Genomic DNA, 16,774 nt, shown 5'->3' with positions numbered 1-16,774 from the left:
GACAGAGGTGCTTTACTTCATTCTTACTGTGATTTATTGTGTTTGCCTCTGTCAAAGAGACTTCCTAACACATTTCTGGTGTTTTCACAGATTGAAAGTTGTGACAAAAGAATGGCAGATGTTTGTTTTTGGTCTCAGAAAGATCTCAAATATGGACTAAATTGAATGTCTCGCGGCAATACAATACAAAACAAACTAGAACAAAAACGGTGTCAAACAAATCACTGTCCACCTTGTTTGGCAAAGAAACACAAGAAATCACAGAAGTAAATACACTTATATGCATCTATTTATGGGACTTAACGTCCCACAATGTGATCCAAGAAGATTTTTCCAATATTGTCTGAAGGAGAGTGTTGACAATTGACTTTTGAGCAAATGATCTTAAATTTATCAAACTAAGAAGCCTACCATGTCTTTATCTGATAATAAATGACCATTTCCAGCAGCTCAATGCTGGTGTTCAGATGATGTGTGGACATCGGTGACAGTGAACCTCAGATGTGATTAAAAGTAAACAAATTCCTGAATGCCTTTGTAGTGTCATCAATCAACATCTGCAATGAAACCTAGCGACCTTCAGTTCAACATAAGATTCTCAACCATCACTACACAGCAATTTAACTTACACCCTAACTTTATCCACTTTTTCTAATGGGCTTACAGGCTCACACATCTGTCCCACTACACCAGGCTGAGACAAACTTGCTGTGTCACCGTATTAAATAAACTTGTAAAGAAATTGTTTTCCCTCGTTGAGAAATGGTTACAGCGATGTGGTGCCAGGACAGGAACAGGTTAAGTCTGCTTAAGTCAAATTCCTTAGTGAGTCTGAGTAGCTAATGTGTCGCGGTAAAGGCAACAATCATGTTTGACCCACATTTTGTCTGCTCTCAAATTTCACCTCACTGTGCAGCAGGTCTTTAGTTACTGTGTGGAGAGCAGAGGACTGGTGGAAGCATGCTTTTTTTTTTTTTTATACAATGATACATGCAAAACTCCTCCAGGCCACAGCAAACGAATAAAAACCTGTGATACAAGTTGAGGTTTTTTTTTTTTTTTTACACATCCATGTGTATGTTCTTCTACTGCAGGAATAACTCAATCTGTTCCACCTCCAAGGCTTTCAATCGACCCATTATTAGTGAATCAACGACTAAGGGATTCTTCAACAACCATGGAGGTGGGACAGGTTAGTAATTAACTCCTGTGTACATAATTGTTGACACTTTATGATGTAACAGATGTTTCCAAAGAAATGCATGCATCATGCCCTGCTGGGCGCTTTAGTTAAAACCAGAGAAGAAGAAGAAGGACCCCCATCTGGACTCATAAAGTTTGCAGGGAGGGGAAAAAAAGACAGAGACAGCAGCAATAAAGCAACATTTTTGCCAAATTGGGCATGCAGGTGTTACTAGTGTTTACACTACAGGAGCAGTAAAGCTTCTTACGTTTTTTCCTTTAAAAGATGGTTGTATTATTATGGTAAATCTAAAATTTGGATTTTAAAAAATGAGTGTAAGACACTTAAATAGTATAGAACAACTGCATTTATGATCAAAGTTTAGCTTAGGGCATCATGTTTGTTATACTGTATAAATTATAACAAATAGAATAACCAGGATTAGTGACAAGTTGTGACATATGGACCAAAACTCATATCTCAATATTTATTGTCAAAATGGCGATATACGATGTATATATATATATATATATATATATATATATATATATATATATATATATATATATATATATATTTTAAAAAGCTATATATATATATCGATATTGGTGATATTGTAATTTTCTATATCGCCAAAATAGAAAACTCAATATATCTTGAATCTCAATATAATCCCCAGCGCTACAGCTCAAATATTCTTAAACTGCATTTTTTTTTAAATTATTATTATTATTAACTCAATTTATATTTGACAAAGTGAAAGTATATAATACAGTCGTTTAAGATTGTGTCATTTTAATTTCAAAGATGTGTTTTCAATCAGTAATTTATTAATCTTTATCAATTACTAGACATCTCAGGCAACCCCATTTAAATTCCATAGGACCCCACATGGGCTCCCGAACCCAAGGTTGAAAAACCTTGATTTCTTCAGCTCTCTGATAAAAGTTCACAATAAGCTTTTAGACATTTCTGCTCAAACTCATCAGTGTTCACCACTTTGATTTACGTTAAACGACTCAAAAGATGGTGGCATGCTCTAAAACTAAATGCTCTCGGTGAGACAGATGTTTGATTAAAAAACAACAACTTTAGTCTCAACTTTGTGAACAACAAAGGAGAGATAATAAGACAAACAGAGGTCCAACCCACACACAGCTGTCCCGTCCCGGGACACTTCCAGCATGGGGAGGAGGGTGGTGGTGGTGGTGGGGGGAACAAAGACGGGACACACCAGGATCTATTTCTTTCTTACCAAAACCATCGCAAATCTCTCCTCCAGCTCCCCCGGGTCTGGCATGGGTAGTTTCAGGGGCATGTTGTGTCCCCTGAAGTCCGTGTGCTGCTCCATGCTTCCTGCGTTCCCCATCTTTCCTTCTTTCAACAACTTTTCTTCTACTTCTTCTCTCAGTTAAAACCAAAACTCTGCTCAGCGGTACAGTTTTCCTTACGTCCTTCCCTGGTCTTTAGACGTCTCTAGGTTGTATCCAGGTCACTTGTTGAAAGTTAAACACATGTGAAGGAGGCAGCGGAGGGAGACGAGTCCGAGCGGCAGCCTCCGGTGAGACATGCTGGGTCACTGCTCGCTGCTTTTTATCCGTATCTTGCACAATTTCGGCTCCACTCCCTGTCGGTGGAGATGACGACCAGCATGATTCACAATTGTTGCGATACCCCTCCGTCCGTGTGTGACTGTTGATAGATAGTTCGTTAGTTAGTAGTAGTGAGCAGAGCTGGCTTTGCTAACAATCCCTCCGCTGCCGAGGCCGTTTTAAGAAGGAGGGGATCCGCTCCACACGCACTTTCATCCCGCTCCACAATGACTGCTTTACAGCCGGAGTGTGAGGAGGCTCTGCTCGGGGCGTAGCTCCTCAAGCCGTAACCGAGGAGACGAGCTATTTCACTGTTGCAGTCTGGGAGTTGGAGTTCCCCAGGAGACAACTAATTTTGATCCCTGTTGGGCCCCTCAAGTCACACCAAGGGGCCGCTGCAAGGGAATACAATACATCACAGAGAAATGATACTTCACCAAACCTAAGAAGACACAATGTAAGCACTTTGTTTGTGATTAAGCAATACTAAATATTATAACAAAGCCAAAAGTTAGCATTTGATAGAAAAACCCTTTGTTTCTTCCTACTCCTTGTCGGACAAAATATTTTGTATGGCGTGTATAGGATTATTTTTGCATTATTATATATATATATTTTTTATCATGGTATTAAATTGTTGTTGTCCGAAATAAATAAAATTTCATTAGAAACAATGTGTGTTTACAAGCTTGTTAAACACAATAATGTTAAAGACTAATTTACCCTGAACAATAAGTGATCTAGAGTTGGGACGACACACTCAGTTTGCGATACGATATGATTGACACTAATGGAATGGTGATAACAATGGGAAAGTTTTGAAAATAGGGAAAAAAGACACACACAAAAAATAGATGTTTGAAAAATATTTGTGCTTTTATTTGACTCTGGACATACTTCTACTTACTCTGGGTATAACCTTTTCAACTCAATAGGAATAAAAACAATTAAATATTGTGTGTTGTAGATCATGTGGATTTCTATTTTTTTTTTTTTTTTTTTCTGTGTGTCTTGTTTATCAAATGCAAAATCCACCTGATATTTCTATGCAGGAAATATACCTACAAAATAAAAGACAATGAGGTGTTGATTAAGCTATACATTGGGCCAGGGATTTAATAATTTTAGGATTACAATAAAGGGGGGGAGGGGGCGGGGGCGGGACTGGGGTATACCAAATAATACCCTCCCTAACCCCAAATTTATCGAGTTGGAGGTGGGGCTATCTTAGGTAACACCTTGTTTTTAATTTTTTGCCATGATTATCATTGGTTGATTTTGGTAGTTTGTTGTTGTTTGACCATAAATCAGCAAAGCAAAGAAAAAGAAAAAAAATAGTGATTCATGTTTATAACATTATATCAGATGGATAGATATTGATTATTAGTGGTTTGTAAATAACATTGAATCACACTTTCAATCAAAATGTGAATTTTTTTTTTATTTTATAAAAGTAGAACTAATCAATGTAACCATCTTTAAACATATGCAGTTCTCAATCGAGGCTTTTTGTTTTGATGGGTGAGTCTGGTTAAAAATGACACTTTTCCATAAGTTAGTGTGAAAATACTCAGCTGTTAAAGATGTTGTGAATAAGGGATGACGAGAAGAACAGATTACAACTTTTCGTCTTTAATATCTTTAAGATATTTAACAGTTCGATGACTGGTCTGGGCGTGGACCACATTTGTACACACATGAGGATTACATCAGCATGCAACACTCTCCAGATGTAGTACAGCGGTTTTACTCAGCCTGCAGGACTAATTCAGATATGTACAGCTGAGTGACTGCATATATGATCTTTATGTGCTTAGAGGTATAGACTCAGGTTTATTGTCTCATTTAATATTTTCACCCATTATTTTGTTGAATAACAACATATCTGTTAGAGGAAGCAGTCAAACTAGTGTTGAAAGACTCATCTGTAAAATGAAGATCACTAATTGAAATGTCCTGTTTTATTTTTTAAGCTGAAAAATCCATGAATTTAAAACACATGCTTCACGAAGGATGAGAACACAAATGTAGGAAATTGATTCATGGTTGCTGCCCTCTACTGTCAGCTGAGTACATCTACACCAATAGAAAAAACAATCAACCTCCACAATTAACTTTCAACCATTATTGTGTACATCATCTGTTTTTATCATTACATTAGATGTGGATACAATATGTCCACGTTACCAAGAAACCTAAACGTTAGTTTTAGACCATCATTCAGAATGCACTCATCAAAACAAGAGAGAATTCAAGGAGTATCAAACTATATTTATTGCATACATTATAGAAAAAACAAATGTACAAAGTAAAGGAACATCTGCAGTTAACGTAGACCATGAAACATGAAAAAAAAAAAAAAAAAAATCTCACATCTACCAACACATGGGAATTTAAAAACTATTTATATGGATACTTTTTCACAAATGAGACAAAAATTATATGTCGATATGGAATTTTTTTAAAAAACAGACTATATTAAAAAATAGGCAAACTGTTGTATTGTCCTATGGTTCTAAAAGATGTGATAAGCCCATTTGCACAACGTTGTTTTTCTTGCTGTACACTACAATTTAAAGTTATGGCAATGTTTACCTATAGACAAAACAGTAAAACATTTTTGGTTCAGGTGTCCCCAAACTTTATTCATAACTGCTAAAAGTGTACTTAATGACAGTGTGGAGGAAGCTTTCCAAGAACCCTCCTCTCTTATACTAAAGAGTAACTGAGTACAGATAAATAGATGTTAAAAAGTCCAATAATAAATTCTGGTTTGTCCACCTGCAGACAGATCATGATCCTAAAGTTAGCAGCACTGTGCTTAGGTGGATCATTAAAAATAATGCACTCAAAACTGAATGCCTATAAGCCAAGGTAATGACATTTTGTAGAACTCGCAGCTCATCGTACTGCACAATACAAGTTGTGTCCCTATTAGGAGCCACGTCTGATTTGCAAAGTGTCCCTGCCTTGGAAAAACTCATTTATGTGAATAAAACTTGTATTTTTAAAAAGTTACCTTGCATCTCAAAGTTTAAGTGGCTCCTAATGGGGGAAAAAGTTTGTCCAAAATATCGAGATTCAGCCAAGCACAGTGGGAAAAAAACAAGATACATTAAACAAAACAGACATGATCCCAAATAAAGGCGTTTTGCTTCCACTCGACTTAAGAATGGACTCCTCCTGTCTGTTGTTGGAATACATCAATAGTGTCCTCATCTTCCATCTCCAGCTGCAACACAAACACATAATTTTAAGTCAATTTAAAAAATGTCATACAAACTACTTTCAGGGGACGCGGGTGCAAGACAAACAAAAAAAAAAAAAGTGTCAGCAACAGCCTCCCTCCAGGTGTTTACTGAGCATTCTGTCTCTAAAGTTGAAGAAAAAATAAAAAAATTAAAATATATGCCTATTATTAAATGTGTAAAAGACTAAAAACGCACACACTAAAGTTGAAACGTTTAAAATTTCAGTTAAAATGCGTTTGTGTGCATTTAAGTCCCTCTCCCACTTTAAAAACATGAGCTCTATTGTAGATATTATACTCAGGACAAGAATATCTCAGCTTCTAAAATGATATGTAGAATGACAGTTTGTAGTTTTTTTTCCAGTCAAAACTGATGCTTTGCAAGTAGCAAATTGTTCTTCAGATGAAACTAAATGTTTACTTTGTGAACAAGTTTCTAACAGATTCTCTTCCTTTCAAATAAAATACAGTGTAATATTTACACTGTAGACATCGGGGGTAAAATACTGTAAATTTTGTTCTGTTTTAGACTTTTTTCCCTTTATTTGGCAATTTGTTAAAAATACAATTCTAGAGTTACTTCAAAAACTTTAAAGGGAAAAAAGCACACAATTACAGCTGTTAAATTAGTTTGAATCAAGATTAAAAAATGATGTTAAAATATCCAAATAAAGGCCTAAAAAGAATGAAATTGTATGAATGTGACAAACGCAACAAATCCGGGTCACATTAAGGTCTGCATTATGTTTTATTTAAGGACCTTCTGTGTGGAGTTTGCATGCTGTCCCTGTTTTCTCTGAATTCCTCAGCCCCCCCCCCACACCACAAACAATAATTAGAAAAACAAGAGTGGCCGTTAAAGCACCAAGACATGACTCAAACGGGGTCAACCACACCTACAGCTTACCCTGTAGCCCTGTGTCATGCTACCCTGAAAAATATATTGTTATTTTTATTATGATCAAGCAACTTCACCTTGTGCCAGCTCAAATATAACATTTTTAAAGTCAAATTATTTAATTCAATGAATATCCAAGATAAAAAGGAACAAATCATTATCACTAACATCTCTGAATTGAGTTCTCTACAATTGTGTGATAAAACACCAGGGAAAGAAAAAAAAAATCCCATCTGTATCCTTTAAATGTCTTTTAATAAGAAAAACTGAGAGACTGATCTGTCAAACATCATATGATCTGATTTAATAATGGCGGTGGCTATCCGTACGCAGCCGTATCAATATACCTGATATATTTATCCATACGTAACGGCCCTTTTGGCCAGTTTAGGTGATGTGATAGGTCACGTGATTAAGACGCTACGTACTTGTACTTCTGTTTGCTATTAATATGTCGATTCCTAAACTACATTATTGCACATGCTATGTATTTTGGAATTGTTGTGATATTCATACATTGCGCCCCTCATTGGCCAGTTCTTTTGTTAGCCATTAATACATAGATTCCTAAACTGTTACGGACTAACAAACCCTAACCCTCTGAAGTGGATTTGAATGTCACGGCTACGTACAGATAGCCACTTTGTTTAATAATAGACTACACCAAACAAAACGATCAGTTCTGAAATGTGACAGTGAGGGAAGCAGATCAACATTAGTATTAAAGCGTGAGTCAGCACAACTTCCTTGTTTGTGTCCTGAGTGCAGAAGGTGATGTCCCTAACAGAGCATAGGAATTGCTAGTTTGGCAGCGGTCAGATTTGTGCACGTTCCAGAGAAGCCAGAGAGCATAAATCAACCTTTGCCCTCTTATCCTTTGTCTATCCTATCCCAGACACTTGCCATTTGACAATTTTTCTCACATTGTGTGTGGCAAAAACATCCTCCCAGGTGTATAAAGACTTTAAGTTAAGAATCTATGAATGCATTGGACTGTTCATCACTATTCCAGTACCTGTGCAGGTGTGTCCGTTTCATTAATCGGCTGTCCATCAAACCTAAACCTTATCTGGCGGATTGACAAGCCCTGAAAGAGAAGACATAGTATTTATCCAGTGAACAGTTTAAATAAATGATAATACAGGATGTTTGAGAGCATGGATGGGGGTGAGCTTGCCTGTCTTTCACAGTATGCTTTCATGAGTTTACTGAGCGGAGTGTGCCTCTTGATCTTGAATTGTACCACTGAGCCATCCTGACCAGCCACCTTTAGGTTGATGTGGTCGTTCTCAGTCTTTACTCCTTCCTGCAAGAAAAAAAATAAATAGCAGAAACATCGCGTTACAACATCACTAAACACATGGCATGGTCAAGTAAATAAATATCTGTTTATTGCTGAGCCTGTGTACGCAGGTAGTGTAACGACATTAAAAAAAACAAAAAAAAAACAGCAGACATGTACCGGTTAGCATCGCAAGCTAGCGGCATGTTCGAACTGGCGCACAGAGCCTTAATGGCGCAACTGAAGAAAGATAAATCATTATTTTTAACAGACATAATCTGGTGCCGATGTTAATACACAATGCTTAGGTAGCACACAGTCGATGTGATAAAAGGACGTTTAAATCTGTTAAACACGACACGCGTGAAAAATGTGCGCCAGACGCCGACCTATGCGCAAACTGGTCCACCTTTGTTTTCCGCCTGTGCCCGCTCAAACAAGCTAACGGCAGCCCCGAGCAGGGCTAGCTTAGCGCAATGCTAACAAATATTAGCGGGAAACTACACGGCACAGCTGAATAAAACAGCGATTCTCACAGACACACAACACTAACCATTGGCGTTTCCTCGGACATAGTGGCTTTGTTCTGCTCTTTGCTGCTAATATGAGCCCAAACTGAGCGCGCCGCTTATCAGCTCCTCCGGCTTTTTCCTGAAAAACAGGAGCGCGCACTCACATTTCAATTCTAATTGGTCAAAAGTGGTCACATGCTCTGTCGCTCCTCCCCATGAGGGGGCGGGGGGATGAGTACGTGAACGCGGAAAAAAATTGCGCGATCCCGAGAAAAAGGTGAAACAAAAAAGCTTTGAAAGAAAATGTGAACTAATATATTTTTTTATTAATTCATTCAAAATTATATGTTTTTTAGTGTATTAACTTAACTTTTCTCAAAAGTTAGTTCCAACAAAAGTAACAACCAGAAACAACAGTAAACATGAATAACTATTATGTGGCCACAAGACTTCACTCATTTTATTTATTAAAAAAGAAGAAAAAAATAAATAAAAAAAATAAAAAATGCTGATAGCAAAAAGGCTAATTTACGGAATAAGTAGCCTATTATGTGGTAGTATTATATAATATATTATTAGTAGTATATTTTCAATGTCATACTCATAAAATTCAAAGAAGGTAAAACATGATTAATGTTCCAGAATAAGCCAAGTTTCCCTGTTGGAATAATAATAATAATGACAATAATAAAAGCTCCACAAGTTTTAAACACTACAGTACATGTTGCCATTGTAATTGATTTTCACCTTTATTTAACCAGAAGAGTCTCATTGAGATTATGAATCTTTTTTAAGAGATAAATGTTATTTATTTATGTAATTAAATTTAAGTTCTAATCACCTCTAGTTAACCTCGGTTGAGAATCAAACAAGCAAAATATAATCTAATTTAGAATCTTAAAAAAAACAAAAACATCTTGGTCTGAATCCTGAAATAGAAAAATTAAAACAAAACGATCAACATATTTGAATTGTTATTTTTTATATAAGTAAAAACTTTTTTTGTATTAGTAAATAAAAACACAAAAAAAGCACACAGCCTGATTAAATTATTATTATTAATTTTTATTCATCAGTAAGTACCTTTGTCTAAAAACAAATACAGTCATATTAAAAAATATTAAATGAAAAAAAAATGTTTTTTTATGGAACTTGGAATAGTTGGACAAGGAAAGAAAATTAGATAAAATTTGCAGGTAATAAAATCCGCACAATAATTATTAACTATAAAATCCTATTTTCCAAATACTTACTTTCTTTTTTCTACAAAATTCCAGGACGGATTACCATTAATTTAGATTCAGTAACAAACCATCACATCCAAACAAGTATTATAAAAACAATGCAAATGCAATTTGGACATTTTTCTGTTCAAAAACCAAGAAACAATAGAAATAGTCTTTAATATACACTTTTACATTAGAATCAACCAGTTTATTGTTATGCTGCATGTCAGTGTTCCTGGAATCACTACGATCCAACCAGTGAATCCTTAGTGGCCTTCTTCTTATTGATTAATGATCATTCATACGGGAGTATGGATTATCCTTTGACAGACCTGAAACAACAAAGAACAATTTAGGCAAATGATCATGAAAAAAGCTCAAAATCTCAATATGTTTAATGAATGTCTGGACAAAAACAAAAAAAAGAATACTGATAGGAGATGTAGATTATGTGCCCCTACCTTGCAAAATACAGTAGATCTTATCATTTATTATGACAAATGTGGATTTGTGCAAACAGCAGGAAACCAAAACTTGAGCTTTAAAATAGATATAAAATAAGAACATGGATCACCTTAAAAGAGAAATAGTGCAGGTGATGAGCCCCATGCTTTTCTTTGGTCATCACAGGTGGATCTGATCACTTGCAACAGTGGAGCTTTTCACCAGTAGATGGCAGTAGCTGCATATGTAAAGTATTATTTTCCTCCTCTCTCTCTGGCAGGGTTAATGTTACCAGCATTTTTATTTAGTTATTTATTTTTAGTCTCAGTTTTAGTCTTTGGTCAAACGTTTAATTCAGATTTCTACTTTTTTTTTTTAATAATTAGAATTATCTAAATTCAGAGTGCCTTTAGTTGACTACGTTTTTAAATTTGAGTTCCCTTGGAATCGGTTAGCCATTAATATTCTCTTTTCACAAGAGAATATCAACCATGCATGTCTAACTTCCTACACAGAGATTTACTCACTCTGATTGGCTCTTTATACTTAATGTTTTTTCCCTTTCACATTAAGTCACCCAAGCTTGCTCAAAATAAGCCATGCAATGACTGGACAGAATTTTGTTAGTAAAAATGATTAGTTGAAGAAATAAACAACGTTTTTAGTTATTATTTTCATTAACAAAAAAAAAAGGTTTTTATGGTCTGTTTTAATGAATGAATGTCCACAGAGGCATTTCCTTTATTAGCCAAATTCACACACAAACCAAAATAGATTCTCACCGTATTTGTTCCTGATCTCATCGTGCCTCAGCTGCATTTCTGTTCTTCTGAGGGAAGGACAAAATACAAATTGTCAGAAGAAAAGAGCATTCAAATTCAAATCATCATTCAAAACTACAGTATGTCCACAAGGTAAATCATCCATTTACAGGACTCCACATCCCACAATGCAATGTGCAGAAATGTCAACAAACAGTGTTTACAGTTGAGATGGAAACAAACTTTCATGCGGCAATTTTATCCTTTTTTTCTTCCTTTTTGGAATAAATGATGTTTGATTAATTGATCTATGAGACATACACTATGATTTAATCTAATAAAAAAATATTGGGCAACAGCTACAAGTGTGCATTATCATGAATCAATTCATGATTTGCATGTCACAATACGATATATCCCAATATGATATACATCGCAATTACAGTAATTACAAATTTCACAATTACAAGTACAAAATGGTATGAAATATAATTTATGCCATTTTTTTTTAAACTTGCAAGAACAAATAAATTCAAGCACAAAAGGTATGTTTATCAAACTGTCAAAATACATATTTCAAAAAGGTTTAACTTTTGCTTCTACAATAGATTCTGATTCTGTTAAGTTCTTAAATTATTATCATTGTTTTATGCAGTATGTTTTATGAAAACAAACTTCCAAGCTAAAATGAGGAGTGAGTTCGTATCTTACAAGAAACCAAAACAACTTGTGTTTTCCACTTGGCCTTATCCATTTACCTGGCTTTCTGATGAGCCTTTCTCACTCTCGTTTGTTGTTCCATCTTTGCATCTTCTCTTTTGTTCCTAAAAGGTAATACATTCAACAAAACAAGGGTTCAAGGTAAAAGAACAACATCACAGTAACACTTTTATCATAAAAACTGTATCGATCAACAACCATATGGAGATTAGATCTTATATTAAAGAAAGAGAGAAAGCTAGTTTAAAGCTCCACTGAATCTATGAATCATGGCAGGCTTTTGGAGATAGTGGTAACAGTTGAGCCTGAGAGAATAAGAGCTCTTTGTGTTTCCTCCTCCTCCTCCTTCTACCAGCACACACCAGCATTCCCAGTGACTTGTTGTTACTCACCCAATCCGTTCACACTTGCAGCAACAGATGCAGCAAACGAGGATGGAGATGAGGAGGATCCCAGCGAGCACCGACATGGTGATGATCAATATCTGGAAGTTGACTGTGAATCAGAGGGAAATAAAAATTACAAAACCATTCTCATATATCTGTTTAATTACCGCTTTATCTCAATACAATCTGATCAACTCCACTGATTTAGACTAGATTTAGTTAAAGTCACATTTTAGTCTTTTAGTTTTGATTTGTTGTAGTGCAAATTTAAACTATGGAATTCAATTTTACATTTTGTCTCAATTCAGTGTTTTACAATAATTTGACAGTTTGCAAAATGACATTTGCCATGGTAGTAAAAACTGCATTGTAAGCATACCTTTAACTATGTGTGTAGTCATTTAAACTAAAAATGTACCACATTACTCTTGTATAGTAAAAAATCTAGTCTATAGCCGGTTTGGAAAAGTGCAATTATAATTATGTTCTTCACAAGTTCCTGGTTTTTTTCTGTATATTTGAACAAATGACTGAAGTAAGTAAGTAAACTTTATTCATAGAGTACTTTTTACAGACAGAGGTCACGAAGAGCTTTACATCAAATGAAGCAACAAAAAACAACAACAATAAGATACAATTACTTGTGAAAACAAATTTTAAAAAAAAAGTAATTTACATCATCCATAAGCGGGGGTCTGAACATGCTTATGGTTTTTATAGGGCAATAGAACTTAGAATCTGCAAGAATAAAGTTCCTATTGTGGAAATGTATATTTGAGTTAAGATATTTATTTTGTTAAAAAGGGAAAAAAATGAAGGCTTTGAGGATGTAATCCAGATTGTCCAACTGACCAGCGTCATTTCTTATTCTTCATTTGATAATGAACAAATATTGTGTTTTAATGTGTCGTCAGTAAATCTTACATTTTTTGTCGTCGTCACAAATTAGTCACTGGATAAAAGGTCATTTTTGTCAGAGATGAAAGTAATAGATTACAAGTACTTACGTTACTGTAATTGAGTTGCTTTCATGGCTACTTGTACTTTTTAAAGTATATTTCTAAACTATTTTGTGGTTTTTGTAGTTTTATCTTTCATAAACTCTTAATTTGTTCCAGTACTTTTTATTGTTTGTCATGTAGTTGTTTTAAGAACATTTTTAGTATTATTTTGACACTGTAAACTTGTTTTATGTACTGCTGCCAGGACACATGTGTAAAAGAGATTATTATTCTCAATGTGGTTCTCCTGACTAAATAAAGACTAATTCATTTTTTTAAAGATAAATTTAGCTTAACTTATATATATATACATTTTTAATTGAATTAATTAGTGTTATTTTATTTTAAAAAAAAAACAAAAACAAAATTAATTTCCAATTGTGCAAGATTTATTCTCTTTCTTTTTAAATTTATACTTTTTTTTTTTTTTTTTAACTGTATGTTAGGGAACCGTGGCAAGATTTATTACCAAAAATAAACATAGGGGATGAAAGTAACAAGTAACTTTACTTTGAGTACTATTTAATTGAGCTACTTTTTACTTGTAATTGAGTATTTTATGTATGACTCACTTGTACTTTTACTTTAGTAGGACATTTGATGATATACTGTTTTATTTTGAACAAATGCAATAATACAAGAAACAATATTACAGTAAAAAGATGTGATGCAGATGGTTTCCCTCCAGAAAAAAAGAAAAACAAAACAATAATTACATATATTACTGCATACACATACTTTTTGGAAGTATAAACGTATTAGTCCCACCCCCTTTTCTATATTACAGTAATCTAATTTTCAGCATCCTGTTTTCCAGCCATTGCTGCTTTTAATAAATTAATTTTATCTTAACTTAATATGATTTTGATTAAATACACACACACACACAAAAAAAAAAAACATATTACACACTTTAAAGATTGTCATGTAACGTAAAGATATTTTCTTTATATTTTCTTTTAAATTGCTTGATATTCGTACACTCTTTAATTACCATTGGCAAACTGTTCTAGAATCTTATTCCACACACTGATACACATCAGCTTTTCCTTGTTGTCCACACACGCACACACAGACTTAAAATGTATTTTACTTCTCAGTTTGTTTAAGCCCCTTCCCTCTCAATAAAGACTTTTTAAATGTTTGCTAGTAATAATTTATACTTGGCCTTAAAAACAACTTGAATAGTTTGAAAAAAACAAAAAAAAACAACTAAATCTGTAAATTTGAGTAACTTTGACTGTTGAGAAATATATCAGTACTCTATACATTAACACTGCTCCCTGGTTATAGACCCAGGGTTAGGGTAGTGCCCTTACCCCAGCACACCCCCCATCGTGCATCATTCAGTGGACAGAGGCTTCTGGGAGGCAGGATGTTACTGGCTGGGTAGTCCATGCACTGACTGGTTGGATTGCACCACAGACACTGTAACACACACACACACACACACACACACACACACACACACACACACACACACACACACACACACACACACACACAGACAGAATTACAAAGGCAACTATTGTTGTGTGTGTGTGTGTGTGTGTGTGTGTGTGTGTGTGTCTTACTGTGACATTCTTCAGGCATTCATCACAACTGATGTTGGATCTCAAAGCACAGGCAACTGGGAGGGTACACACACAGGAGAAAAACTCAAGACATGAGCAGGGTTGGGGTCAATTATATTTTTCAATTACAATTACATCCTCAATTATCCATATTCAATCACAACTAAATTATCATCATGGTGGCAGGCATTTTTTCCAATTACATTTGAAATTATAATTGTTATTTCCAACCTGAAAGTCAGTTACATTTACATTCTTAATTACTTAAGTTCAATTACAATTAAAACAGTTCTATTACGATAACTTGTTGGCTTTATTCCATGTCTTAAATCAGCTGTAAAATACACACACGCACACACACACACACGCACACAAAAAAAAAAATTATCTATTATATAATATGTTTCTCATCTCTTAACCTTTCTTATATGGAATTAATATTTTTGGTGTGGGCGTCTGAGCCTTTTTCTGTCAGTTTACGTCTTGATTTCAGTTATTAAAATGAAAAGAAAGAAAGAAAGAAAGAAAGAAAGAAAGAAAGAAAGAAAGAAAGAAAATTATTCCTCAAGAGAACTGACAGAATAGTGGAAAAAGTTGATATGAAGCACATTTTAATCATTGTTAACTACACATGTGTTAAATGAATTGTAATTGACCGTTGTTATAGATTTTCCATGCCAATTACAATTACAAAGTGAATTATCCGAACTCAATTACAAGAGCAACATATATTTCAAATTACAATGATGTCATAATTGTAATTCATTATAATTTTTTTTACACAATTACAATTATAATTGAAGCCAACTCTGGACCTGTCACGTTTGTGATGTGATTTAACCTGAGTGTGATACTGGGCTGAGGTCATGTGACTGCCTCCTGACTGGACTCAAAAACAAAGAAGTAACACAGTGAAGGAACAATGGAGAAGAAACTCACCCTGTCCTGGAGCAGGGGTTGAAGTCTGTGCATCTGAGCTGAGAATAGAAGCGAAGAACACCAGGAGAACCACAGAGGTTCGGTCAGAGCTCCACATGGTGACAACAAGTCAGTAAATGATCCTCAACAAACGGAGAGAATCATTGTGAAGGAGTGAGATGGAGGGGCTGGACCTCAGTCTGATGGACGGAGGAGGGCGACAAAGAGCTGCCCTAAGAAACGCCTACATAAAAATATGAAAAGTGTCCATTTGTGCGGTTAATTTACGTCCACTAACTTTATTCCTCCTATTCTGGCACCCAAACACACAACAAGACGACATTCTAAAGCTGTAACAACATTACTAGTATCTTATACTGTCTTTAGCCAGCGGCGTTTCCTGTTTTAGCCTCCAGTTAGAGTCGTGACGTCACTCGTGACGTGGCTCATTAGGGATACTAATGTTGCAGCTTTATTGCTTATTTTGTGGAGTGAAATGTCTGATCAAGTAATAATAATCAATCACAGAATACTATAGTTAGCAAGAGTAGGTATGATAAATATTGATCTGTTTATTATTACCTGATTGGTTACAGAAATTGTAACTTTGCTCCACATAAAAAAATTCTATGATTGAAGAAAATAAATAAAAAAGACCCTTAGAAATGACATTAATACATTAAATAAACATGTTTCTAAAGTGCTAAATAACCATTAGTTTAACCTTAACATAATAAAGTTATACAATTAATAATAAACTATCAAAATAACGATCAAAGTTCACTTTAGTTATATTTTTTACTGTCAACTGCTGGATTGAAGTGCTGGAGCAGAGTCTGGAATGGACTGTTTGTATCGTACATTTTAGATGCAGGTTGATGTAATCTGATTTTATTTTATTTTTTTACTTACTGAAAAATATACTTAAAATTGATTTAAGAAAGATATTGATATGATCTGTAGCTTTTGTAATGAATACCATCAAACTGTTATTCAAACCCCGACCATTGTTTTTTTTTTTTTTTGG

General features: G+C 34.7%; 2 protein-coding genes across 5 annotated transcripts; both read right to left on the bottom strand.

Annotated features, from left to right (window-relative positions):
* Positions 1-5,025: 5,025 nt before the first annotated feature.
* Positions 5,026-8,895, bottom strand: sumo3b (small ubiquitin like modifier 3b). Its single transcript, XM_028436931.1, has 4 exons — positions 8,759-8,895; positions 8,101-8,229; positions 7,939-8,010; positions 5,026-6,007 (listed from the first exon to the last, which is right to left on the bottom strand). Exons 1-4 carry the CDS (start codon positions 8,777-8,779, stop codon positions 5,942-5,944), a joined length of 288 nt encoding a protein of 95 aa, XP_028292732.1. The 5' UTR covers positions 8,780-8,895; the 3' UTR covers positions 5,026-5,941.
* Positions 8,896-9,768: 873 nt separating this feature from the next.
* Positions 9,769-16,069, bottom strand: pttg1ipb (PTTG1 interacting protein b). Of its 4 annotated transcripts, none has more exons than XR_003672674.1 (8): positions 15,769-16,068; positions 14,830-14,885; positions 14,575-14,683; positions 12,261-12,363; positions 11,907-11,972; positions 11,170-11,213; positions 10,518-10,625; positions 9,769-10,275 (listed from the first exon to the last, which is right to left on the bottom strand). XR_003672674.1 is itself a non-coding variant. In XM_028436508.1 (7 exons), exons 1-7 carry the CDS (start codon positions 15,863-15,865, stop codon positions 10,232-10,234), a joined length of 519 nt encoding a protein of 172 aa, XP_028292309.1. In that variant the 5' UTR covers positions 15,866-16,069; the 3' UTR covers positions 9,769-10,231. The 4 variants fall into 4 exon arrangements, 2 of the variants coding, with proteins under 2 accessions (XP_028292309.1, XP_028292308.1); XR_003672673.1 differs by having other exon boundaries at positions 11,170-11,216; positions 15,769-16,064; XM_028436508.1 differs by lacking the exon at positions 10,518-10,625 and having other exon boundaries at positions 15,769-16,069.
* Positions 16,070-16,774: the final 705 nt, after the last annotated feature.

This window comes from Gouania willdenowi, chromosome 21 (assembly GCF_900634775.1).
Source record: "Gouania willdenowi chromosome 21, fGouWil2.1, whole genome shotgun sequence".
Taxonomy (NCBI): domain Eukaryota; kingdom Metazoa; phylum Chordata; class Actinopteri; order Blenniiformes; family Gobiesocidae; genus Gouania; species Gouania willdenowi.
Note: the sequence above shows the minus strand (reverse complement) of the source record. Positions and strands in the feature narration are given on the sequence as shown.

Bases quoted from the DNA above. Each gene is read 5' to 3' on its own strand.
- sumo3b (XM_028436931.1), bottom strand. From the start codon at position 8,779: ATGTCCGAGGAAACGCCAATG. The intron at 8,230-8,758 runs GTTAGTGTTGTG...TTTTTCTTGCAG, and splicing joins TGTCCGAGGAAACGCCAATG to GAAGGAGTAAAGACTGAGAA. The intron at 8,011-8,100 runs GCAAGCTCACCC...CTTCTCTTTCAG, and splicing joins AAGCATACTGTGAAAGACAG to GGCTTGTCAATCCGCCAGAT.
- pttg1ipb (XM_028436507.1), bottom strand. From the start codon at position 15,865: ATGTGGAGCTCTGACCGAACCTCTGTGGTTCTCCTGGTGTTCTTCGCT. The intron at 12,364-14,574 runs GTAAGGGCACTA...TCTGATTCACAG, and splicing joins ACGATGGGGGGTGTGCTGGG to TCAACTTCCAGATATTGATC. The intron at 11,973-12,260 runs GTGAGTAACAAC...ATTACCTTTTAG, and splicing joins TGCAAGTGTGAACGGATTGG to GAACAAAAGAGAAGATGCAA.